Source organism: Balaenoptera musculus, chromosome 12 (assembly GCF_009873245.2).
Source record: "Balaenoptera musculus isolate JJ_BM4_2016_0621 chromosome 12, mBalMus1.pri.v3, whole genome shotgun sequence".
Classification (NCBI taxonomy): Eukaryota; Metazoa; Chordata; class Mammalia; order Artiodactyla; family Balaenopteridae; genus Balaenoptera; species Balaenoptera musculus.
Window position 1 is genome coordinate 20,787,885 of NC_045796.1, and position 27,020 is coordinate 20,814,904.

The 27,020-nt window shown below is 37.2% G+C and overlaps 1 protein-coding gene across 11 annotated transcripts in view; it reads right to left on the reverse strand.

Annotated features, from left to right (window-relative positions):
* Positions 1-27,020, reverse strand: part of UTRN (utrophin) — a 504,261-nt gene that overhangs the window by 71,260 nt on the left and 405,981 nt on the right. For all 11 annotated transcript variants that reach the window (XM_036870974.1, XM_036870970.1, XM_036870976.1 and 8 more), the window contains 4 exons: positions 26,677-26,755; positions 23,466-23,526; positions 8,659-8,720; positions 6,915-6,989 (listed from right to left, as the gene is read on the reverse strand). In XM_036870974.1, coding sequence (XP_036726869.1) covers positions 6,915-6,989; positions 8,659-8,720; positions 23,466-23,526; positions 26,677-26,755 — 277 coding nt within the window. The remainder of the gene's footprint in view (positions 1-6,914; positions 6,990-8,658; positions 8,721-23,465; positions 23,527-26,676; positions 26,756-27,020) is intronic.

Consider the following 27,020-nt stretch of genomic DNA (forward strand, 5'->3'; position numbering starts at 1 on the left):
GTGGGCACATAAGGATAAAGTGGAGCCCTGCTCTCGAAGATGGCCAGTCTGAGAAGCAGGATAAGCATACTGATAACTTCACTAAAAGGGGTGGAAATGCCCTAAAAGAAGAAGACATAAATTTCTACGAGAACTATTACTGCTAGGGGAGTGGAAGGAGAATAGAAAAAGCTCCCTGGGAAGGTGGGATTTGAAATGGACCTTAAAAAATAGCTAAGATACAAGAGATCCATATAAAGCAAGGAAAGAATTCCAGGAAGAGAGAACTGCTTGAAAAAAGACAAGAATTCAAGGAAGTCTAGGCAGCTCTGAGAACCGATGATGGCAGTGTGGTCACACATGGGTGGCACATCGTTACCGTGAGTAAATGCACAGAGCTCAGGGGGCAGGCCATGTTGGCCTAGGGGGCGCCCTCCAAGGCCAGGAGGAAGAGTTTAGACAAAGAGAAGAACATTACATAATCTTTCCTTTCAATCAACTTTGAGTCCTTCATTAGCTAACTGAAAACAGGAAAACATATTAGATTATCAAACTGCCATGTATCTATACATTTACTGAGTGTGGAGATGACTCTTCTAAATCTAAACATATAGGTTTGGAAAATTACAGAACCACATGAACTTAAGGTCTGCTCATGGAAATGACTGCTTTATAAAATTCTTCCCCATCCTCATACTTAACTTTTTAACGTTAAAAAAATAAACTTGGGAAAATTTTTTTTAATATATAAACAACTACTTTCTCTTTGCATGATACACAACTGTTCCCTCAAAAGTATGACATATTTTGACAGTTAAGTAAAATGAACAAATAGCTTCCTTTGTATTCTTCTATTTTTAACCATTGAATAACCACTAATTTTGAATTTTTTAAAGACATTTATGAAATGTGTCTAGCTGCTTAAATACCATAGAATGATTTTTTTCCCCAAGTTATCTACAATGGAAAAGAACTGCTTTAAAATTATGCAGATTAAAATTATTTTTAAAACAACTCAACAGAGAAGTCATTTTTTTTAAAAGAGAGAAAGACACAAATATAGAACACACAAGTGTGGACAAAAGATGAGTCCATTTTCTTTAGATGTCAAATACATCACTGGTAAAATTTCAGCTAATTACAAAAGTAACCTGTATAAGCTTCACATGAGTTCGAGATGGTGTCAGAAAAAAAAAAAAGAACCATCTGGAATTTTCATTGTCATTTGTACCTCATTTCTTGGCGCTGTACACTATTTTCAATTATAAACTTCCAGAGGGCAGGAGTAAAATTCAAATTCGTTCTTCACAGTACTTGACAAAGAGAAGTGCTTAATAAATGACAGTGGCCACAGAACTATAATTCCTCATAGATATAAAGAAACATATTCAAATATTGCCAAAATGCTCTAAGTTTTCTGAATTTCAACACTAATTATCCCAGCAACACAGCATTATTACATCCCTACATGGCCTAAGGGTGACAAAAGACCAAATTCCAAAAAGACCATTTCCTGAATCAGGCTGTTCTTGTATTTCTTCTGGAAAAGCCTCCTTTGTGATACACTTTGTAGCTGTGACAGTAATTTGCCACATCCCACAGACTATCATGTCTTCAATTTTTAGTGATTTACTCTGACACTTTGCCTTCGTGCTTAAGCCAGGAATACATCTCCCTGAAGTGTGTCACATTTAGGTACCTTTAAAGACTGACTACATTTAAGTCACAGAAAATTATGATTTTCTCTTTTCAAAGGGAGACAAATGACAGCTCAGTCGTGCAGCAAATGAAACAAACAGCAGAATCACTTTCTACCAACTTTCAGGCTTTTCTTTAAGCCCACAATGAGGCAAAGGGGGTTGAATGGAATTGGATCATCATTCTCCTGTTCTGCAAAAACACACACTGTTTAGCATCCGACCTTGGGCTTCTATGACTCTCCTCCTCTCTGTCTGACTGTCCCTTCTTAGCACATTTCCTATCTCCTCTTCCCCGGACAGCTCAGAGAAGTCAGTGGCACTCAAGGTCTCATGTCTGCCCTTTCCCTCTATAAACCTGATGCTCTCATTCACTTTCATTACTACAGTTATTACTTCTCTCTGGATGACTCCAGGTTCTGTTTTCTCATCCTGATCTCCTGCTTGAATACCTGATCCACATTCCTGCTGCTTTGTTCCCAACCAGAGCTATATTAGCGTCTTCCAGGAATCTCCACCTTAATATGTCCAAGTAAAGGTCTTGCCTTTTTGTTATGCAGAAATCCAGTAATGCTGTTACTACACAGACCATGAGTCTGCAAATCGCAAGATATCCTACCACTCTCCTTCTTGCACACTCTGCAGTCTATCAAGTACCAAATCCCCCCGATTATTAGCTCTCCTTCCTCCTTACAAATCCATGCCCTCATCTCCCCTCCTATGCTCAGCCTCCATCACCTTTCACCTGAACTCTTTACTTGTCCTCTCTTCCCTTGGTCCTTTGATCTTAGATATTGCCTAATGCATACATCCACGACTGGTCCTATGTCCTAACTTACACAAAACAGGAAACTGTTCTATAGCACCCCAATCTATAAAGAAAATATCCAAACATTAAACACAACATTGTGAGAGCTTGAGGAACAAAAAACTGAGGGAATCAGAGAAGATTTCATTAAAAATGACCTTGGGGCTTCCTTGGTGGCGCGGTGGTTGAGAATCTGCCTGCCAATGCGCGGGACACGGGTTCGAGCCCTGGTCTGGGAAGATCCCACGTGCCGCGGAGCAACTGGGCCCGTGAGCCACAACTACTGAGCTTGCACGTCTGGAGCCTGTGCTCCGCAACGAGAGAGGCCGCGATAGTGAGAGGCCCGCACACCGCGATGAAGAGTGGCCCCTCCTTGCCGCAACTAGAAAGAAAAGCCCTCGCACAGAAACGAAGACCCAACACAGCCAAAATTAAATAAATAAATAAATAATTTAAAAAAAAAGTGATCCCCACTTAAAAAAAATAAATAAATAAAATAACCAGCTCAAAAAAAAAAAAAGACCTTGAAACTGGACCTAAACCGATTTTAAGGACATTTCAGAATACTGGACAAACTAGCTCATAAGCTACTCCATTTAGACTCCATTATTACATGATGTTCCCTGAAATCCATCCAAGCCTTTGATTCTTATGAATATAACTCCCTTCCTTCTTACCCTTGATTACAGCCATGTGCCTAAATCCTGTGTGGCTTTTAGATCCTGGCTGATATGCTTCCTACTCAAGGAAGCTTTGCCTTACTCTTCACAATGAAGGGAATCTCTGCCAGTATTTCCCTTTGACTTCTCTGTTGCTGCCTAGCACATAAAGTTTTTAAATCAAAACACAAAAGAATATGTATAACACATATGTGTGGTCTAAAGAAAAATAATAGAACAAGCTCCCATTAATTCATTACACAGCTATAGAAACAGGCTATCACTGTATGTTGGAAGCTCGTTGGAAAAATCTCCTTAATTACATCCCCTCACAAGCACAGGGAGAACCACTAATCTTTGTATTTCACTTTTAATTTCTGAAAGTATATATGTGTCCCTAAATAACAGAGCACTTAGTTCTGCCTGGTTTTGAACTATATAAATAAATGGAATCAAATTGTACAAATTTCTTCTGCTACTTGATTTTTTTTCACGCAACTGTATAATTCTAAGATTCAACCATGTTGATGCTGATTACTAGTTTATTTATTTTTGCTGCTGTATATCATATTTATGAATATGCCAAAATGAAACAAATGTTACTATTAGTAAGTGCTATTATAAATCCTATACATATTTCCTGGAGTACTCCGATAATTTTCAAACTCAAAGCATTCACTCATGGGGACTTCGCTGGTGGCACAGTGGTTAAGAATCCGCCTGCCAATGCAGGGGACATGCCTTCGATCCCTGGTCCAGAAGGATCCCACGTGCCGCAGGGCAACTAAGCCCGTGTTACAACTACTGAGCCTGTGCTCTAAAGCCCGCAAGCCACAACTACTGAGCCTGCGTGCCACAACTACTGAAGCCCGTGCACCTCGAGCCCGTGCTCCACAGCAAAGAGAAGCCACCGCAATGAGAAGCCCGTGCACTGCAATAAAGAGTAGCCCCCGCTTGCTGCAACTAGAGAAAGCCCGTGCGTAGCAACGAAGACCCAACGCAGCCAAAAATAAATAAATGAATAAATAAATTTATAAAAAAAAAAAATCATTCACTTGTGTCCTAGGAGACTGCTCTGTGCCAGAGATTGTATGAGGCCTGAAGTGGAGAAGAAAGCAGACTCAGCCCTCACATGAAAGCTTAGCTCATTTGGAGAGACAGATGGTAAGTAAGTAAATACACAGAGTATGAAATATTATGACAAGTGCCACATAAGGAAAGAACGGAATCTATGACATGGAAAATCAGGAGTGACCTAGTTTGGAGTAGAGTAGCCAAGAAAGACTCATTAGAGATGGGTGAGTTAAACTAGGACCTAAAAAGGAAAAGAACGCACCAGCCACAAAGAGCTAAGACAGGAGCTCTTCAGGCAAGAGGAACAAAATACAGAGGTCGCCATTTCAATGTCCACTAGAACTGTGAGAGCCCACCGTGGGCTGTGGTGAACGAGGTGAATGGAGAGACCGGCCAAGGCAAAGGCCGTTCTGTGCTGAGGGCAGCAGGATCTGTTGTAAGCAGGGGGGTTGTGTCCACGTGTAACGTGCTATCTCCGAATTTACGTTCCTTGAGTGTGGGAACCAAGTCTTTTTATATTGTTTTATCTCTTGCACAGTCTTGGAGTCCGATACATAAATGAACAATGACAGTAAAAACAGTGTGCTCTCTTTGTTAGGACACTGTGCTGGGGGGAGATTTACATGAAATGAGAGGCAACCGTTGACCTAAGGCAGGTGTCAACACAGATGGGGCAATCCTCCTCACATTATCTGTCACACAAAGCCACGCAAGAGGTGCTGATGGGAGAAAAAGTCGTTACAGGCCATCATAAAGTTCTGGAAAAACTGGAGGCAGGTGGGATTAGCTTGTAAATGTTTCCAAAAGAAGTAAATTTTTAACAGAATTGGGGAGGACTAAAGGGTTACAGACGATTGCAGAGGAAGAAGGGTCAGGGCACTTCGAGTAAACAGAAAGGATGGGAGAGGAGGAAGCAGATTAATCATAAACAGGTAGCTGGATCAGTGGTGCCAAGGCCCCGCTAGGAGGGCAGTGGGGTCAAGAGGCAGCGGGGAAAGTGGTAGCCAGGTGGCCCTAAGGACATCACCGCGAACGTTTACAATCGAACACAACCCAGCATATTTCTAAGTGTGCGTTACTAAATGTCGTTTAGTTTAGAGGTGGGAGGCATCTCTCTTCTGCTCCCCTCTGGTTTGGAGGGATGAGCTGAAGGATGGAGTTTTTTCTTTAGGACTCAAAAGAACCCACAGAAGAAAACAGCAAATGCGTTAATATGTTTATCTGCCCAGAAGTATTACTAAAAACTGGGCCCATGTTCACAGTGATAAAAGCAGTCTCCCATCAATGGAGATTTTGTGGCTGAGTCATTTGTCTTCATTTTATAGCTCATCAGGCCTGAGAAGCCCTTCCAGGTCTGTCAGCTGGATTCTGGACATGCAGCTGAGCTCTTTCAAAACTGCTGTCACCCTGGCCCGACTGAGCTCACTGAAATCCCTTCTGAGTGCTCCTAATTCACTTCCTATTCCCTTATGGCTCAACATACAGATCACTAGCCAGAGTGTGCTGGCTTTATATTTTGGGACTGGTCATTCTGCCACACTTGCTGTGACCACTACAACCTGCCAATGATCTCTGGGGCTCCGAGGATTACGGGCTTCCAGGCCATCTCAGCCTCTCGTCCGTCGCCTAATCTGGAGGTTTTTTTCAGCCCTTCAGACAGCTCTTCCACACATAGCTTGTTTTTCTTATTCTAAAGCTTTGCGTTACTATATTTTCTCGGAATGATTCTACACTTCTCTTTCCTCAGCTCTCCTCATGTGACCAGCTTAAAATGTACTTCTAATTTCTACTGACTTAACAGAGCAGGTCTTTAACCTTAATATATCATTTTTCTAAGGGTATTCTGCAAAGCTTCACTGAACAGCCTAGACGTACAACAACTGTTAACAAAAGGCAGCAAACAAGACTATTTGGAATTATTCAAATTATGCTGTTGTAAACGTATAGGCAAATGTTACTTTCCATATTAACTACCTGACAAAGCCTAAATGTTCTTTGAGTAGACTCAATCATTAAAACTGCAACCACAAGTAGAATGCAGACAGCTTAAATCTATACTCTATTACAAGCATTCATATATATACTTAAATTTAGGTTATGGGGAAAGGCATAATCCTTTAGTAAAACTATCACAGACTATCACTCTGAACATACTCTCTACAGGTTAAAGTTCATGTTGATAACATTAAATGTCTCAAGACATGTTTAAATGAACACAGAGCCCTTTATCTAATATTCTAGGTACCAGTTCAAATTTGGATCAGGAATGCCATTTTTCAGTGTTTCTTTATCATATGATTGCATTGATTCAAACTGTTTGGAATCCTACACTTCCAAATGAATCCAAAGTACTAAAAAGGCAATGATCTACTACTTTGATTCCTTGATTTAATCCTTTTAAATTGGGTGGCAGCATAATTTTTGAAAAAGCTTTTAATGTGACTCCTGTATTTTGGTTAATTTCGTTCTCCAACTGAGAATGGCATATGTTCATTGATTTTACTACTGCACGCATGCTGATGGGGCAAATAATAAGGCATTCAGAGAAACACAGCCAACTCCTTGAGTGAAGTACACTGAAAATCAGATTAACTCCACAAACGCATCACCCTCTTCATTTATCTTTGTCTTAAAAAAAAAAAAACAAGAAAGGCAATCCAAATAACAGAGTGATTAACTTTGGCAGAATAAACTCACAACATAGTGCTTTTTGTAGTCTTCGGATTTTGATGGCTGTACGGTAGGCAGAGAAACGTACATTATTCAGGTCAGCTGAAATGGAAAATGGAACACATTCAAAAGCATGCTTATGATTTAACTTACATTGCATGGCAAGAATATATTTGTTTACTTCAGTGATGGAAAAGTATTATGTCTGTTCACATGAAAAGGTCTATTCCTAAAATCTACAACATTTAAGAAAATAATTAAATGTTCACTAGCACCATGGTGAGATACTTTCCAAAGCAGTGCTACACAGATTTCAAGAAAGCATTTTCAAATAGGAAACGGAGGGAAATGAGGAAAAGGAAACACAGCCTGTTGACTTTCCATGGCCTAATAAATACATCCCACTGTAGGCTGAGGGCCCTGTCTTCTCTACAGCTAAGAGGGATCCTCCTCCAGGGCATTTTCCCCAAGGACAATCAGTTTTCTGTCAACTAGGCTGTCCATCTCACTACTCACAAAGCTAGTCTTATTTCTATGCTCCTTCTGTCCTCATCTATTTGCTTCTTCTGCCCTTTTATCAATCTGGTTAAAACTATACTATAATCAATACTCAAATCTTTAGAAACAATAGATTAACTCCAGTTAATAATACTGTATTGTATATTTAAAAGTTGCTAAAAGAGTAGATCTTAAAAGTTCTCATCACAAGAAAAAAAAATATGTAACTATGTTTGATGATGGATGTTAATTAGACTTAACTGTAGTGATCATTTCACATATACACAAATATCGAACAATTACGTTGTACACCTGAAACTAATATAATGTCATATGTCAATTTTATCCTAATTTTTAAAAAATCTTAAAGATTTAGCATCAAGTTGAGAAAGAAAAGACACTGGAATTTCTTTCTCTGTCTCCTTAAAGACAGAGTATCCGTATGAGAGACTAGAAGAGTTAGAAGAAAACTCAGAAATCATCAACATTGGCCCCTTCGTTTTACCAACTAAACAATCCAGTGGCTTTTCTCTTGCTTGATAACCTTTGCAGCTGTCCTCACCTACCCAAACAGAAGCTCACACAGAAGCCTGATATTTAAAGAGATGAAAAGGAGTGCCCCCTCCTTGCTGAAATGGGAGTGGGCATGAGAGCTGTGGGGTGCCACTCTCCCTCTCCAGCAGCAACTTAGACCCCCCCCACAAGAAAACTCTTCCAAAGCCACTGGAATGACCTAAGGGAAGCAGCTAAATAATCAGTTCAAAGTCACATTCTACTAGAAATCTACAAGGTCCTAATTCTCATCTCACGTGTTTTCATGTATTTTTATATTAAAATGAATTTAGCTTTTAATGACAACTTAGACAAAATGAAACTAGGCAAGCTAATTTAATAATATTTACTAAATATAAAGTGAGTGAAAAGCACATTTAAAGCAGTGGATTAGAGGCTGCTGTACTCTAATTGTTTTTGTTTTCACTCAAAGCTGAAGTTTAAGACGACTCAATATGAGAGAGGTAAAACAAATTACACTACTTTTAAAATCAACCTTCTTTGGCTCACACCATTTCAAACCGTGCATTCTCTTAAGAAGAAAGGTAAAATCTGTTTATTGCATTGACCTTAGAAATTCAACTGCTTTCACATGCCCATGACATGATCCTTTAAACATAACGTGCCATGTAAGGAAAGATGGTGACTAGTGTCCATTTAAGAATATACAAGTCTCAGTTGTTTAGGTTAATTCATTACGATTAACTAAAATAACACTCACCAAGAGATTGAAAGAGTTCAGTCATTTTAGGATGATCCCAACAGGTTGTCTGTGTTTGATGACTGGAAAAAAATAGTAATATATTTAAATAAAGGAATGTATAAAATAATAACTGTCACACAGAAAATATGCAAATAGGATTTTTATTCAAATTTTTAAGATACATGCAAAATTATCCCCCGATGGATCACTCAGAAACCTGATGCCCAGTTATTACTTAATATTTGAAACAATAGATTTTTATTTGAGCAATTATATCATGAAACTATAGATGAAATAATTTGCTTTATCTATTTCAAAAAGCATTACAGCTAAAGAGTAAAACCTAGATATAAAATGTGACTGTCATGGACCCTGGAGCCTCAGCCTTAATGTAGCCAGATCAGTGTAGGCTCCAGAATAATTCTACTCATGTTGGTAGATATAGATGCTCATTCAGAATAAATCCTCTGAGAGCAGAAGTGCTCTGAAGAGGTGCTAAACTTTAGAAGTCCTAATCAGATTTCCAAAGAACAGAGAAATAGTTTAACTGTGAATAACATCTCCACCTCACAATCTACTGAGTCTTCCCCCTCTTTAACCTTGAGTCTTTCTTTCTTCAGTGTAAATTTGCCCTTTTTCCCCGTGGGGACTCACTCAGAAACCTAGAGCTGGTACAAAGCTTATCTTAAGCTGAAGACATCTGAGAGTCAACAAATGCAGAAAGAAGCCTTGTCAGAGCTCCCTTTATCTGACTTAAAAGTAGCATCTTCTTGGAAATGAGGCTACCATAAATCCTCTTAGGAGAGTTTCAGGGCTATGAAGAAGACAGAAAAACCACTAGCACCTGCACAAACAAACATTATCACAAACTTTCTTATCTCATGTTTGTTCTCCTAAAGAAACACATATCTTTCCTAAAGAAACCTACTGGTTCTTCTCATAGGAGCCTTTTCTCCCCAGTTCCTTTCCCCTGCTAAATTGAATATATAAGCCCCAAATTCCAACCTCCTTTTTGAGTTACTCATCACTGTATGCAGATTGCATCCATAAATAAACTCTTTTCTCTGCTAATTTGCCTTTTGTCAGTTTAATTCAGAGGCCACCAGAAATTGAACCTAAGAGGGTAGAGAAAAAAAATGGTTTCTCCTCCCTGATATGCTCTTCATGAGTATCTGGATTCTCCACTCCCCTTACATATGTGTTTCTCTTTTGTCATTTTAACTTCACACTCCTCTGTCAGCTCTCAGACTCCCCTGGTTAACCAGTATTTTTTACAGGTATTGGAACAGTTTTCCTCATGATCTTATTCTTCACTTTAGAAGCAAGTTTTTATACTTTCTCTTTTTTTGTAAATTCCAAAACTAATTAGAAGTTTTTGGGAATAAGGTAAGGGTAATAATACAGATCAATGTAGTTCTTACATTAGGTTCCTTCTTTGTATGTGTGTGTGTGTATGTGTGAACACCTCTTCGGTGGGTCAGTGGCCTTTTTAAAAAATAGTTTACTGTCCATTATCTAGGTCAGAATAGAGTAATAACATTTAATAGTACTCCAAAGACTTCTTGGATGACACTCAGTTTTTATAAAACTGTTTAGTAAGCTAAGTGAAATTGCACAGTACACAAGAGACAGTGATATTAAAATATTCATACAATCAAATTTCAGGGAAATTATTGTTTAAAACCTATGTAATATATCAAGAAGTGGGGCATGTAACTGCGAAAAGAACATAATCGATGTTATTGTACACAGGTAACAGAACCCCCAAACAACTCATAATTTGCTTTGAAAAATACTTCAAGTTTAGATTTGAAATTAGGTATGTAAAATGTCCTGGAAATTCCAAAATCTCAAACAAAATAACATGTTCAATGTGAAGGTCTGTCTCTGGAAGAGTTGGAAAGTTGTCTGATTCCTCTACCGGGTTCCTGACACCAATGCGAAGGCAAATATTTCCAAATATTTTGCTACCAAACACCAACCAAATCATCATTCAACCCTTTGACTATCTAAATTGCTCCAAAGACCACAGAGAAAGCACCAAAGCTGTGTGCCCTGATATTTTTACTGTTCATAGTGTGGCCCAAAGCTTGACAGAAATGCAGAATCTCAGACCCCTAACTGTACTGAACCAGAATCTTCATCTCATCAAAATCTCAAGTGATTCATATGCACATTCAAGTTTGAGAAGTGCTGACCTAAAAGGCTCCTAATACATGAATGAAAGTACAAAATAAAAATAGAAAAGAAATCTCCATATTTTGCTAATAAAACAACCTCCTCCCTACTACTAGTAAGAATTAAAGAAAAAAAAGAATTAAAGAAGGATTTGCTGAAAATACAGTATAATGGAAAGAAATTCATCACAGGCTCCCAGTTTTAAGAGAGCCTACCAGTATTCACTTGATCTCTTGTCTCTTCTCTGGAGTAATTTCAGTCCCCATGGCAACACTGCTGCTCAGAGATAGGCATCCCATCGTGAAGGACCAAACCAGGCTCAAGGACCAAACCAAGGCTCAAGAACCAAACTAAAACTATGAGTAATGCAGAGCCAAACTTTATACTGAAACAACAAATATAAGTACACTTTCTCTAGAATCACAAGTGTTGTGCTTTGGCAAACAACCTCTATGGTACCACAAGGGACAAACACCGCCAAGCAGTCAGACAGAGGACTGAGAATTCCATGAGAACACCCGCTTGCTAATGGCTCTTTTTAGTGAAACCACCACTAGGAGCTGAGGGAACACACACATTTGGCAAACAGATGGAAGGAGGGAAGCGGCACCTCCCTTTGTGAATTCAATACCAGTTGATTCATTAGGCAGAACTGCCAACGCTGAAAATAAACACAGCCTCTCGTTACAAAAGTACAACTGCAGCTTACCAAACAGCAGTTAAAAAAAAAAGTAGTAGATGCAGTTGGCTGTTGGATTTTCTTTCTTTCATTCTTTCTTTTTTTTTAAGTTGGGGGAGGGTTTTAAAGCAAAATCCACACTCAATCCAAAGGCTCCAAGTATTTGAACAGCTGCAGATTGGTCAGCTCATCCTGCCAAAATGCTTCCAGCCCTCCCAGAGGAGGCAACCAAAACAGAATAAAAGAAGCATTTTCCCCCCAAAATAACAACAGTTTAGGTTCTGGCCAATCTCAGATATGAAAGAGGAGTAGAACTTAACATTGTACAGCTTGATGAACTATAAAATAAAGTTGCAATCTTGTTACTAAAGATCCTCTTTGTAAGAGGGAACAGACACAGGACTCTGTCCAAGAATAAAATGAAAAATTAAAAATCTAACCAAGCAACAATTAGGAGTTAAGTCCAAATCACATGAGGCAAACAACAGAGAGAATATGTAACATATAACTAACTAGGGTGCCCAGCCAGACCAGTTTTGCTTGCATGGGGAAAAATGGTGAAGCCTTTGATGTGGGCCAGAAATTAGTGAGTGATACACCTGTGTAGCTGAGTTTATCTTTGGGCTATTTTAAACTCTGCAAAATGAAGAAAACTGATAGTAATGCAAATGGTATTTTGTCCACAGAAATGCAAATTGTGTCCACTCAAATGCAGTTGATTATTATCCTGATGGATGCTGACCAATTTGTCAGCTTTGCATCCATCGTTAATTCATTTTAGCATCCCTAACTTGACTATGAAGACTAGTACTTAGTATTCTCCTTGGAACCTGTTATAACTTCTTACCCATTCCCTTATTAATTAGTGAGTTGAATGAAATCTTTGACACATGCTCTTTTAATATTTGTACAAGTCAAGATTTTACCTAGTTTAAATTTTATTAAAATTAAAAAAATTTTTATTTTTAATTGAGATACAATTGGCATATAACATTGTGTAAGTTTAAGGCGTACAACATGTTGGTTTGATATATTTGTATATTGCAATACGATCACCACTGCAGCGTTAGCTAACACCTCTATCACATCACATAATCATCATTTCCTTTTTTGTGGTAAGAACATTTAAGGTCTAGTCTCTTAGCAACTTTGAAGTTTATCATACAGCACTGGTGTCTATAAATCACTGTGCTGTGTATTAGATCTCCATTACCTAATTTTTCAAATTATCCTTCAACACCTGGGACAGTTCTGGTTTATACCTGCTGTCACATATAATTATTAAAGTGCCCCCGTACTCTTAAGTGTCCCAGTTGGGATAACACATGACCCTAGAGTTTATGGACTTTGAGGAAATATTAAATCAGTAAGGTTAATAAGTAGCATATGCTTCTACCTATTCTTATTCATAATGTATTCTCACAAACCACAGAAAGTTAAACACAAATAAGATTGTACACCAATGAATAGAACACAAAGAATGTTGTGTCACAACACTGCCCAGTATATAAGACAATGAACCAACAGCAATTTACATGTAACGTTGATAAGATACTAATGTCTGGGCAAAGGCTGCTCTGGGGAAGGTACTTTTTAAACGCATTTGTTCTCATTAGAGTGGTCTCATTTTTTCCATTAAAAGATGTTGAGATGGGATCCTGGTTATCCAAAAACTGACACTTTGCCAAACACACTTACTTGTTACTTATCTATCCAATTTTATGTTTGAAACTGGATTTTGTGGGTTTTGCCATTTATCATTCCATTCCAATTTTAAAGGCGTATAAGAGCAAAAAATTGTAGGTGAGTGAGTTAATTAAAAATACAAGTGTGAGAAAAAGAATAGGTAAAATGCTCTGGATAAGACAATCACAGAAAGAGAAATATTTCTTCTTTGCTGTACATAGTGAAAGATAACACACTAGGTGAGGATGTATAATATTAATTACAGTAATAGTCTATTATTTGAGTGCTCAATTTGTACCAAGTACTCTTCTAAACTCTTTGTATGTGTAACCTCAAATCCAAACAATAATTCTGAGTTTGGTGCCAATATTATCCCCACTTTACAAATGAAGGAAACTAGGGCAAACTTAGATAACCTGCTCAAGGTCACAGTTAGTAAAGAGTGGAAATGGAATTTGAACACAGATGGTCTGATTTAAAGCCTGAGTTCTTAATATGGAAGTGTACTTGCACGATTGGGGTTTTAAAATATTTCTGATGAATCTGTCTAAATTTGAGTCTGAGGTCCCTCATTATAATCATTACAAACAACCTCGTCTCTCTTGCTTCTCTCACTCCTGGCAAAACCCAAGCATGGATCAGCTCAATTACTTGCCTTCTCTGGACGGGAGCAGCTGTGCATGAATACAGCTGGAGAAAATCACTCAACAGACAGACTGATTTTACTTTAAGCATTTGACTTCAAACCTCAAATGTCCAAGTGCTGGCAAATGAACTACATTCCCTAATAAATGTGCCTCCAGAGACCAAAACAACAATTTACTACAGCCATTTCTTTCCCCAAACCTACGTATGTTTCCTGGCCTGCCTAAGTGTCATTTAACTGGATCTCACACTTCATTGTAAAAACTAAAAACCATCAGACTAGAATTCCTTCATCTTCCCACCACTGAATCAATAAACTTCCCTCCATCTGCCAGATTGCCTTTTTCCCCCTTTTTAAAATGAGGAGTGATCCCCTCTCCTATCAAAGGTTCTTCCCAAAGATTTCTAAACAACTCTTGTGTAGTTAATCCACCCCTCTCAATAAGACTAGTCTCAGAATGTAAATGTTGAAGGGTCTACCATCCTTAATATCTCTCTCTCTCTCTCTCTCCCCACCCCCCGACAACAACACACCCCCTATCTTGCATCTATATTTCCTGCTAGCTAGCACCCCTTTTCTCTTCTTTTTTTTTTTTTTTTTTTTTTTAAATAAATTTATTTATTTATTTATTTTTGGTTGTGTTGGGTCTTCGTTTCTGTGCGAGGGCTTTCTCTAGTTGCGGCGAGCGGGGGCCACTCTTCATCGCGGTGCGCGGGCCTCTCACCATCGCGGCCTCTCCTGTTGCGGAGCACAGGCTCCAGACACGCAGGCTCAGTAGTTGTGGCTCACGGGCCCAGTTGCTCCGCGGCATGTGGGATCTTCCCAGACCAGGGCTTGAACCCGTGTCCCCTGCATTGGCAGGCGGATTCTCAACCACTGCACCACCAGGGAAGCCCCCCTTTTCTCTTCTTTACAGACAAAATTCTCAAATGAACAGTCCACATCCTCATGTCCCATTCAGGACTCAACCCACTTCTATTTGATTTCTAACCTCACTCCTCCACCCAAACTGGTCCTGTCAAAATTATCAGTAAACTCCATGTTGTCAAGTGGAATGCCTGCTTTTCTGTCTTCAGCTCGCTAGACCTCTCCTCACAAGTGGAGGGAAATAAGGAAGAGACAATAAACTTCACAAGTAAGTTACACAGTATAGTAGAAGCTGAGAGGTGCTGTGTAAAAAACAGAATCTCCAGAATGAAGTTGACACAGGCGAAATATAGGCTCTTCAAACACCCTCTTTACATATACTTATACAAGTTATATATAGGAATCAAGCAGGGCTCCCAAGTAATCAAATTTGCATTCAGGTGACTAAAGCATAAAGACTGAAAACACATTCTGGCAACCTGATGTGATGTCATTTATCTGAGTAATATCTTTTTAAAGACCTAAGAGGTAACATTTTGGAATTTTTAATCCCCTCAATCTTGGTTTCATCGTGCATGAATATATGAAGAATATGGAATACTCCTATCAGTAATATTGATTCTTTCTCTGTGTGTGTGCTTGTGTGTTTGTGTGTGCTTGTGTGTGTGACTAGGGTTGAGGGGCCTCTGGGGAGGGGGCAGGGGCAGCACATGAGGATGCTGTGTGAGGGTAAACGTATATGTTCCTCAGGTTATATGTAACTTCTTGAACCTTCACAAACACTTTCTACCATTCTCTAGTCTTTTAAAGGCAGAAAATCCAAGGTTATACTTTTGGAAACATAAGAATAAATCTAAGAGAAAACTTAAAGTTTGAATGTCAACATTTCAAGAAAAAAAAAAAAACCCTTCTGTTCAAGATCCAAATAAGATAGATGATCCCACTTGACAATGGATATCATAAAAGCACAACATCTTCCTTAAGAAAATGCCATTAGTTTGTCATCATAATGAAGACACAAATCAGGAAGACTAAATTGTAAACAATGGATAATCCCAAATCTGTTGGATTCAATTATAAAACTGCTGTTAAAAAGAAACAATAAGCCCAAAATGGAGTCACTTGTGCTACACCCCACCAAGACTTAATACCTAACCTCACTGCAGTTTCAGCCTCTCCCAGGAGTGGAATAAACCAATCAGTCAGGAATGTCCTGGTCAGCACTAGTGAGGGAATCTATATAAGAAGACTCTTGCATTCCCTTTCCCACAAAAGAAGATGACCTGGCCTGAACCAGTCCTTTCTTTTATTTTGCTAATAACCTTCTTGTTATCAGCCTCAGCCCCACAGTTTCTACAAAAGCCTTCCATTTTGTACCATTCCTTGAAGCTCCTTTCTCTTTACTAGATGGGCTTCTGTCCAATTCATAGATCGTTGAATAAAGCCAATGAGATCTTTAAATTTACTCAGTTGAATTTTGCTTTTTAACAATGTACTTAAAATTATTTCACATGTAGGATACAAAATAGAAATTGTATCTATTTCAAAGATACAATCATGTAAAGGGCTATAAAGAAACACACCCCAAAATGCAAGTGTCAATACCCCAGGCATGAATGATAGAACAATAAGGCAAGGTTTGTTTGAGTTTGTTTTTAAGTAAAGTAGTAGGATTAACGACCAAAACAGATATGCCTGGGTGTGAGAGGAGATTCAGGTGACACTTGTTCTGAAGGCACTGGAAGACTGTCTGGAAGAATAAACACTTAATAAATGCCTGGGAGCCTCTCCTCTGGTAATATCTCTACTTGGACCCAGAACTCAGAGGGAGACCCAATCCCACCCAACTCTACCCTCCTGTCTCTTTAAACGCTCAAACTAGGGAGAATCAGACCATCAACCAACACTCCTGCAGGTCGTCTGTTGTTGCACTGGGGAGCCCTGTACGCTCCTGCCTGTGGGTGTTAACCCCAGGATTATGTTCCCACCCGAGTTCAGTTTATCATTGTATCCTTAAAGTTTGTTTTTCAAAGCTGAATTTATATCATTTAGTTTTTTTTTTAATTTAACTACTTTATCTCTTTCACATATATTTTTAAATGAGAAATTAATTCTAATTTTTTCTATAGAGTTGTATTGAATCTTCTACTGTATCATTTCAGCTAATAATCAGTACAGAGAAAGATATTCTATTTATTTCACAATTTTCACATTATTACTTCTGTACTGTTGCTAATTGTAATGACTATTTAAAAATTTAATCAGTACTAATTCAAGTACAGATATCTTTTATTTTTCCTTCCCTTAATGACCCCTCAGTGATCTTTCCTGCACCGTATGGTAGACCTTTATTAATGGCATCCCTGACTCTAAAAATCACACTGTGTAGTAAGGCTGATGGTGCTGTTATAATTCAGTGTAACTGAGTAATCTAGAAGATTCCAAGCCAAAATTCCACTTCATAGTTATAATAACTCTGGCACCAGCAACGTATGGATGAATGGCAGGAAAGATGGTATCTTCTTAAGTCCTGAACTAGTCAATGTATTTCTAAGACAGTGTCAACTCCACCTAAATTATCTCAACAAACTAGGATGCTGGTAAATACTCTAGTAGTTGCCCATTTGCTGCACAGCAGGCGGTCTCCTGCTTAGTTTTCTAGTTAGCCAAGGTATGCTCCTCGTTTTTCTGAAGCTGCCTCCGGCTCCAGAAGGTTGAGTGATCCCAAGGTGCTTACATTCTTTCATAAAGCAATTTCATTCTTACCTCCTCATCAGCAGAGTTGGCCCAGTGAGTTTTAAACATTTATTTTCAATAAAAATAAAGTCACAGACCATTTCTTGGAAAAACAGACTCGCCAGTACATTCTCTTATATTTCTATTTCATTTATTTATTTATCATTAAAACCAAAAACACAAGCCCCATTTCTGGAAAGAGACTCAAAGTGTGTCCCAAGACTTCTCCACTTAAAATTCTAGAACCGAAAAGATGCCCTCTCCCATCTTAAGGAAGAGGAGAGTGATGAAGGCTGCTATAGGAAACCTTTCAGAGAGAACTATCTTCCATTATTAGAAATATCTTTGTTATGGATTTATTCTGTTTTGGGATGAGTTTCCTTAACATTTAAAGATAAAATGCTTTATGTTAATTTCTCTTTTGGTGTTGTTATACCTATACATTATTTAGCTTTGATTTTCCAGTGAGGCTGGATATTTGAATTTCCCATTGCTGCCACTCCTCTCTGCTCTTATTTAGGGAAGAAATATTTCACCTACATCATCTAAGCAGGGTTAGCAATTCCTCTAAAGAAATAAGCATTAATTCTCTCCTTTAGACTGTACATACATGAGACAAGTATATGCAGTTTATGCAAATAAATTGCATGACTGCTATAAAGAACAACTACTTGCTCTCCAAGATTTCATTTTTAACTATAAACTTCATTTTTTTTTTTCTAGCAATTGATGGATTAGGGCAATAGAGGGTACCTTTGGAAGGCAAGACAGGGGTCTAAAACAGTACTGCAGGATTACCCATATTGAACACAAGGACAGAAAAGGAAATGTAAAAGAGATGTAATAAATTGAGGAAAATCTTGATTTAGACCTATTCATAAGGGGGAGTTAGAACAAGGTAGAGACTGCAAGGTAGCGGCATTTGTAGATACAGATTAGTTTATTCTGGTTAATACATTGTAATATTGAGGAATGTCAGTTGTAGAGAATGTGATAGGTATTATCTATATAATCAGAGCTGACTCAAGTGTTCATGTTAAAGCTGGGTGTGTGTGCATTATAAAGAATTAAGCTTTGTACTTCAGATTCTAGTGGGAAGAACAAAGCTATAGAACTGGTGAGCTGTGAGCGTGAGCAGAATCGTCATTTGTACCAACACAAAGTCAGGCACTTGGGGTTTAGAGAAGACACTGTAGAGGGAGAGAGGAAAACCATATTTCCTAATTATCCTTTACTAAATTCTATGAAGCAGGATGGCTTACTAACAGGCTGCATAAGTAGAGCGTCACCTATGCTAAAAGCCCCTATAAGGGGACCTATAAGCCAGCTTTGTTGGCCAGGCTCCTCTCAGATGGAAATCTCCCCAGTGCCAGAAAACTCCAGACCTTGTGAATGAGCAAAGGTAGAGGAGGACCAGACAGTTTGCTCCACCACCTCAAAACTCCTGTCATGATCCCACTGGCAGGACTGTGGAGAATGACATTTGCTATCGATAGAAAAGCACCTTTGTCCATTATCAGACCACAGTGTGAACCTTCCTTAATCACATATTCGGCCTACAGGAATTAGCTTATCGTGAACCCTACAGAAAAGGCAGTGTGCAGCGCTGGAGAAAGCATGGTCTTGCTCTTAGACAGCTCTGCACTTAAGTGTTGGCACATAGCAGGTGCACAGTAGATGGTAACCAGTCTATAGTATGAAAGAAAGGATGTCTGCTCATACTTTCTCCACCTGACTGCACTTTCCTAAATATAATCCTTTATCCTACCCAAATTTTCCATGGGACTAAAAATTTCTGTCCTCTACCTCCTCTAACACAGAGAACAGGAGGCAGTAGGTGCATAGTGGTCAAGGGTTCAGGCACTGGAGTCAGTCCCTGGGTTTGAATGCCAGCTCTTAGATTTCCTGGCTGTGTGATCTCAAGCAAGTTGTGTGTGTTCTTATTACCTAAGCCTTGCCTATAAATGGGGGTAATGATACTACCTATACTTCACTGGGCTACTGTGAGAACTAAAAGAGATAACCCCTGCACAGGATTAGCACAGTGGCTGGCAAATGAATATTCAAAACATATAATTTATTACAATGACCATTATTATCACCCACTATGACTATTTATTATTATTATTATTATTATTATTATTATTTCTGGATCAAAAAGAGAAGCAATGAGTTTTATATGACTAATATGACATATTAAGAAAATTCAACCCGACTTCCCTGGTGGCACAGTGGTTAAGAATCTGCCTGCCAATGCAGGGGACACGGGTTCGAGCCCTGGTCCAGGAAGATCCCACATGCCGCGGAGCAACTAAGCCTGTGCGCCACAACTACTGAGCCTGCGCTCTAGAGCCCGCGTGCCACAACTACTGAGCCTGCGCTCTAGAGCCCGCATGCCACAACTACTGAGCCTGTGCTCTAGAGCCCATGTGCCACAACTATTGAAGCCCGCGTGCCTAGAGCCCGTGCTCCGCAACAAGAGAAGCCACCACAATGAGAAACCCACGCACCGCAACAAAGAGTAGCCCCCGCTCTCCGCAACTAGAGAAAGCCCGCGCGCAGCAATGAAGACCCACGCAGCCAAAAAATAAATGAAATTTAAAAAAAAAAAAAAAAGAGAAAATTCAACCCAAGGCTTTTATTCATCATTCCCTTTACACCTGAAACTCCCTGGATGTTAAGTTTTAGTTGAGGAAACGAACAACCTATAGAAAGCACAACATATGACCAAAAATTTACAGAGAAAGAGATCGTGCTTTTACGGTAGATTTTTGTACATTGTGAAGGCAGCAAGAGCCATTTCAAATTTTCTTAAATTGATGGAACAATGAGCTGTCATTGGACTATACTAGAAAAGAAAAATAATTAGATCAGCTTTGGAAAGTCTACCTTAGATGCAGCAAATATCATTTAAAGATATGAGTTTCAACTTAAGATATTAACATAGAGGGATTTACACTACATAGACTCTTACGGTTCAGATCTATATTATGTCATTTTCTAGAAACAAATGGGTCATGGAGCCATGGCAGTACACCTCAAAATATTAATAATGAATTACCTAGAGAGAAAGAAATACATTGGGGAGCCATCCAAGTATGTTTTAACTATCCTATAAAATTAAAATACAAAATAAAAACAATTTGTCCTTCCCATTCTCTGCCATCTTTCTTGCTATATTTTGGCATTAGAGTATATAAAACTATATACTTAAATATTGAAAATATCTAATACTTCTACCTGAAGATAATTTTTTTGTTGGCCATATTAATACATCCTAATATGCTCCAGGAAACTCTAGTTGCATGACAATCATGCGAAATTTGTTTCTAACATTTTTCTTCTACTTACTTGTGCAGCCATGCAAAGGCAAGTGTACATTAAAAGCCTTTTCATTCATCATTTACTTGCTTATTAATTTATTTGGGAATTAAATTTTGTTTTCATAATGATTTTTCATCTGGAAATACTGGCCTGTATAATCTTATCTCTAGTGACTGATGTTCCTTCTTTATGAGGAAATAAACTGTTAGGTTATACAACAAAGCAAATAATGAAAGAATCTGGATAAACAAGCTTTCTAAAAATAAGAGAATTCACCCTATATACATGGGCAGATTTCTAAATATTTGACAATCCTATGGCATTTAACACTAAAATTTTAAAATGTTTAAGAAAATCCAATCTTTAATGATGTTGAAAATATTTCAGGATGCTACAATCCTATAGGTCACATTAAAAATATTGGTCATCAATGTATTATATATATTTTGAAATGCTGATTATAGTGCTCTAGCCAATAAGATGCCAGATAAACCAGCTTTCACTCTACCTGTCTGCCCCATAAGAACTTTGTAGACTGAGCAAGGATACAATTCTGTTAGATCCTCTCAAAATTATAAAAACACTGAATTAGTGAAATTCTCACTTAGACAATGTAATTCTCAGTCACGTATAACCGACCTGGACATATAGAAATTCCTTTTAATAGTAATGCTGAAATGACAGATGGATTTTTTAAAGTGCCAAATCAAATAGATAACCATTGCATAAACATAATCAAGCAACAGATTTAAAATTTGTTTTTCTTTTTTTTTGGCCGTACCACACAGCTTGTGGGATTTTAGTTCCCCAACCAGGGATCAAACCCACGCCCTCCACAGTGATGACAAGGAGTCCTAAGCACTGGACCGCCAGGGAATTCCCAAATTTAGTATTTTCTTTACCTAGTAAGAACAAAAATATGCCTCCTGGATCCAATTTACATTTTTTAAAAATCAGATGATACAGAAGTCTAGGTCAATTCAATAAATTAATTAATGTGATTAATTTGCATGGACTTCTAGATTTTGTATAATACATGTATTAGTTTTCTATTGCTGCTGTAACAAATTACCACAAAATAAATGTCTCCCTGAGCTAAAAACAAGGTTGGCAGGGCTGTGTTTCTTTCTGGAGGTTCCAAGAGCACATCCCTTTTCCTTGCCTTTTCCAGCTTCTAGAGGCTGCCTGCATTCCCTGGCTCATACCCCCGTCTGCAACTTCATATAACCTAACCTATTCACATCCAAGGGTCAGGATGTGGGCATCTTTGTATGGCCAGATTCTGCCTATTGCAGCACATCAGATTTATACCAAAACCTGTAATATTCAATTCAAGTCAATATTCACCCAGCAAATTGAAACTCTCTAATACTATAACTATTATTATTATGTAGAATATAAATTAAAATGTTTTAAATTTGGATCAGATGATCGCATCTTTTCTTAATAAAGACGTCAATTTGCCGAGCCTCTGACTTCTTTCCCTTCATGCCTGCGCGAATTTGATACTAATCAACTGCTTTGCTACCTTATACCTAAATTTATCACAACTCAGTACATGGTAGATTATACACTGATAAAAGTATTAAATTCTCTTAAGACAATGTAACATATATTGCTTATTATATTTATTATGTATTATGGCAAAATTATTTATTTATTTTTAATCTGAGGATACATTTCAGACCACAATAAAAGCTTCATAGGAAAATACTATTTCTAAACATTTTGATTTCACACACAAAGAGGGATACTGGAAGAGAGATTATTAGCGTTGGCATGGATTTTGGAGATACCACATGCCATTTTAGGAAGGATATAAAGGACACTTGGCCCAGAGATCTTCACTTGACCCGTGTGAGGTCACAGGACTAATCTGAAACAGCGCTGACTCCTGATAACAGGAACGTTCTTCTCATAACTAGGCCACCGTTCAACTTATACATAAAATAGATCCAACTACAACTCTTATCACCTTTATCACATTGTAAATCAATAATTTACATCTCAAGGGATTTCACAAGATGAATTTTATCATTCTGTCCAATGACAACACACAGACTAAGCCAAGGATCAAATCCTATGCAGACCTTATGTAAATTATACAAAATTTATAAAATGCTACATAATAAGGAGAAACTTACTATGTACAAAAGGAGAAACTGTCAAGTTGACAACAAAAATGCTGGATAATAAACCTAATGTTGTAGATAATTTCCATAAGTCTAAAAGAACTTGAAAATATTGAACTTTTTAATGATAAAATACTTTCTTTTTGGTGGATTAAAATGAGAAGAGTACAAGTACTTTTTAAATGCATTTTCTGGGAGACACAAAAATGGCTTAGAATCAATACAGTTTGAGAAACATCATTATGTCAAGAATATTTAGGAATTTTGTCATTTTCCCCAAATATTTTAATACCTGCTTTATAAAAATATCAGCTAAATATACCTGTAGCCTCATCTAATGAATTACAAATATCACTCTTGAGTTTTAAACTAATTTCTTTCAAATAGTAAATATATATTCTTTATATCTTTATAAACATAGATATATAATTTCCTTCATATAATAGGACTGAAATCCGTTTTTTAAAGTTAATTCATAACTTTGATACTTAACAACGGTTGATAACTTAAAGCCTCTTAAGTTATCAACATAACTTTATTTTCTTGGTATCATAAAGGAGAATTAAAATCAACTTACTTGATGTAATAGGGCACTTTATTATGTGAAATGGATCTTTGCCATGGCAGCTGCACTGAAGCTGAAGAAACAAAGGGAGGTTATTGGAAACACTGCTTACCCAAAAGCCTTATGCTTTAATGCAAAACAACTGAACACGTTTTACAGCAAATTCAATGAGAACTGCTGGATTCCTATAATTATGAAATCTGCTAGGCCAAACAAAGAGTGGCTTTAAAGATTCATTTGAAGCAAGGAAAGAAACAATATAGTCTCAATTTCTAATGCCAACTCTAACTGAACCTGTTGATACAAATATTTTTAAATATCAAGTTTTACTGTTTACAACAATCAAAAATTAAAATTTAGTGCTATCTGGAAATTGTACTCTGTATGTATTTTGATTAAGCTAAAACCAAAGTTAATTTTACCTGGTATACCCAGATTGTAAACTAGATTTCTTAAGACTGAATTTTCCAGATCATTAATAACACTCTTCACTTTGCTTCATAGTCACAGGAATAACTATTTAGGACAAATGGCATTTAAAGAAACTCAATTATATGAATTTTAAAAAGGGAAAATTAAAATAAACATAGCCAAAGGGTTGTAAAGAACCAAGGCAATTATCTAGATAGAAGAATTCCAAATACTTATTTTTACCTGAAATGCACAGAAAATATAGTTCCCTACTTTTACACTAGACATCACTATGATTGAGATTTTATGTTTTGTTTTACTGAGGTACTAATTTTTTACAAATCCATTTACTCCTTTTTTATAAAAATATTCTTTTCCTACATTAAACCAATTATTTTAAGACTTATTAAGAAGAATTGTACATATGTAACTAGAACTATTAAGGAATTTTGGTAAATGAACTAATAAGCAAATTCAAATAAAACTTTGCAAATATCACTAGATTCTCATACAACCAGTTGTCACCAATTTTTCTTTCCTGAATATGGTATCATAATACTATCTTACTAATGTGTAGCATTCTAAACTTTGCAAAGCATTTTCAAATACATCTATTGATAAGGAAGTCAACTATGAGGAACTAAATATTAGAGGTGAAATTACTTGCCCAATAAATAAATGGCTGAGCCAAGACGTGATTTCAGGATTTCTGACCACTAGTTCAGCAATATTTCTATTCAACAATTCTTCCTCTCTTTATAAAGTATGAGCATTCCCTTCTGCAACTATGTCCATGAAAGTATAAAAGGCAGATGAAAATGTGGAACTAGGTATATTAAATTTCTCATTAGAGCCAACCTCGTTTCAGCACTGGCACCAGGCTAATAGGTCAGTTTTTATTTTGTGCCTAACTAAACAGCCTCCTTTTATAACTATGGCTAAAATCCAAGAAATACAATAAAGCCAAAGATTCTGAGCAGCAATGGATAACAATTATTAAATTTATTAATTGGGATTTTGTTTACACTTCTCCATTCATTTTAATAATTGTTTTGATTTGAATAACTTTGACCTCCTTGGACTGCCAGTGCTAGGCAATGAAAGACAATGTGCTTGAGTTTCACAATTTTTACAAGTTTCATTTCCTAATGAACAAGAGTTTGATTTTTATTATGAAAGAATGGTTGTGAGGTGAAAGTGTTCAGTTTCATCAATACTAATAAATACATATGCCTTAGAACCATAGAATCTCAATTATTTCTTAAATTTCTCTTTAATTTGGTCTTAGCATATAGCTTTACATTCTATAAAATTAAGTGTAAGCAATCTGGAGTTAATTCATACCTAATGAGTATTCTGCAAGCCCATTTATTTCATCAACATTGATAGTATCCAAATGGAAATGCATCCTGGCACCCAGGTAGACAGTACATTCCAGGAAGGACTAAACATCACTCAAAGATAGGCTACCTAAGAGCTCAGGAGTGTGAAATAGGTGTGTGTGTGTGTGTGTGTGTGTGTGTGTGTGTGAGCGGGGGGGGGGGGGGGTGGAGTAAGGGAGGGTGGAGGGGAGAGAGGGAGAGACAGAGAGACAGAGACAGAGAGAGAAAGGAACACTAGCAAGAGCTAGCTTGAGCACTAGAGAGGCATAGGACAGAAAAGTCAGGAAATGACTGATTAGGATTCTTGAAATTGTGAGAGTAAGAAAAGCCTGACCTTGAATTGAGGTAAAGCAGATTACCAACCATGACAAAGATTAAGAGAAAATATAAATGTAAGCAATTTAGTTAGAAGACACGATATTATTACTTCAGTTTTCTCTATGGCTATAGATACAAAGGTACCATAATTGGGAAAATAAGCTTTGCATTAAGTTTCAACCTTCACTTAAATTGAATTAAACAAAGTGCTTGCTTACATATGTTTGCCAGAGAAAAGGAAAGGAAAGGAATTAACATTTAGTGAAAGCATTTGTGCGAAGAACTGTGTTAAGTACTTTGTGTAACTTGATCTGTTTTCTTATTTAAACCTCAAGGCAATCAGAGGAAATAAGTATTATTATAGTAATTTTAAGATAAAGAAATTAACTTTCAGGGATTCACAGGCCTGGTAAAAGGCAGAATTAATATTGTAATCTCAATCTGGGTGACTCTGAATTCTACATTCTTTAGTTTCCTTAGCAGTGAGTGATAAACAAAGTAGGAGTTCAAATTACTTATTTAAGATCTCATGAACAGTCCATAAAATGAAAAATTTCAGTTGGAGACTACTGCATAAAAATCTACATATGTGGGTTTGGCTAAATCTGCAATACTTAACCAGAAGAAAAGCCAAGTATGATTGCAGTGAGCCTAATAAACCAAAATCTTCTCAAAGATTTGTGGTAAGTAATTTTTTTTTTTTTTTTACTTTTTAAAGTTCCAGGTGCATTTTAAACAAATATGCACTTTTTAAGGAGGAAAATTAATTAAAAAATTTAAAATATAAAAATGATTTCTTTATTGTGAAAAAGTTCATAATCTTTGCATATGGCATAGCAATGCTATGATACTATATTAGTTATTATAACAGATGGTCCAGTGAAAAACCCTAGCTAAGATGAATTAATTTTTGCTTCACTTCAAAGACTTAACCACGACCAGATTATAGAAACAATAACCAATAAGCAATATTGTCATTGATGTTGACATCTTCTTTTATATATTCATCTGATAAATATATTTATAGCAAAGAATATAGCTTCTTGAGTGAGAGTGAAATAATATGCTGATTCATTCAATTAATGAGATCAGTCAAGTTTATTGGTACTTACTAGAGAGAAAATGCTGTGAGGATGGTCCAAAATCTCTATGGGCTTCCTGAAGCTGTTTAAGGCGATCGTCCACAGAAACCTGCAAATACACACACAAGAAATAACTGGATTTCAAAACAATAACCTTAATAATATCCTTGATTTAAGTATTATAATAAATGATGCTACTGCCCAAGATATGATTGCTGGTACAGACTCCTTTGTATCTGGAATCAAAATATTGGTATGAAAATAGACCCCTTCTGACCTCAAGTAACAGTAAATAGTGCCAGGTACTCTTCCAAGTAGTTTAAATGAATTAATTCTTTTAACCCTCACAAAAATCATACTGGGTATTACTCATT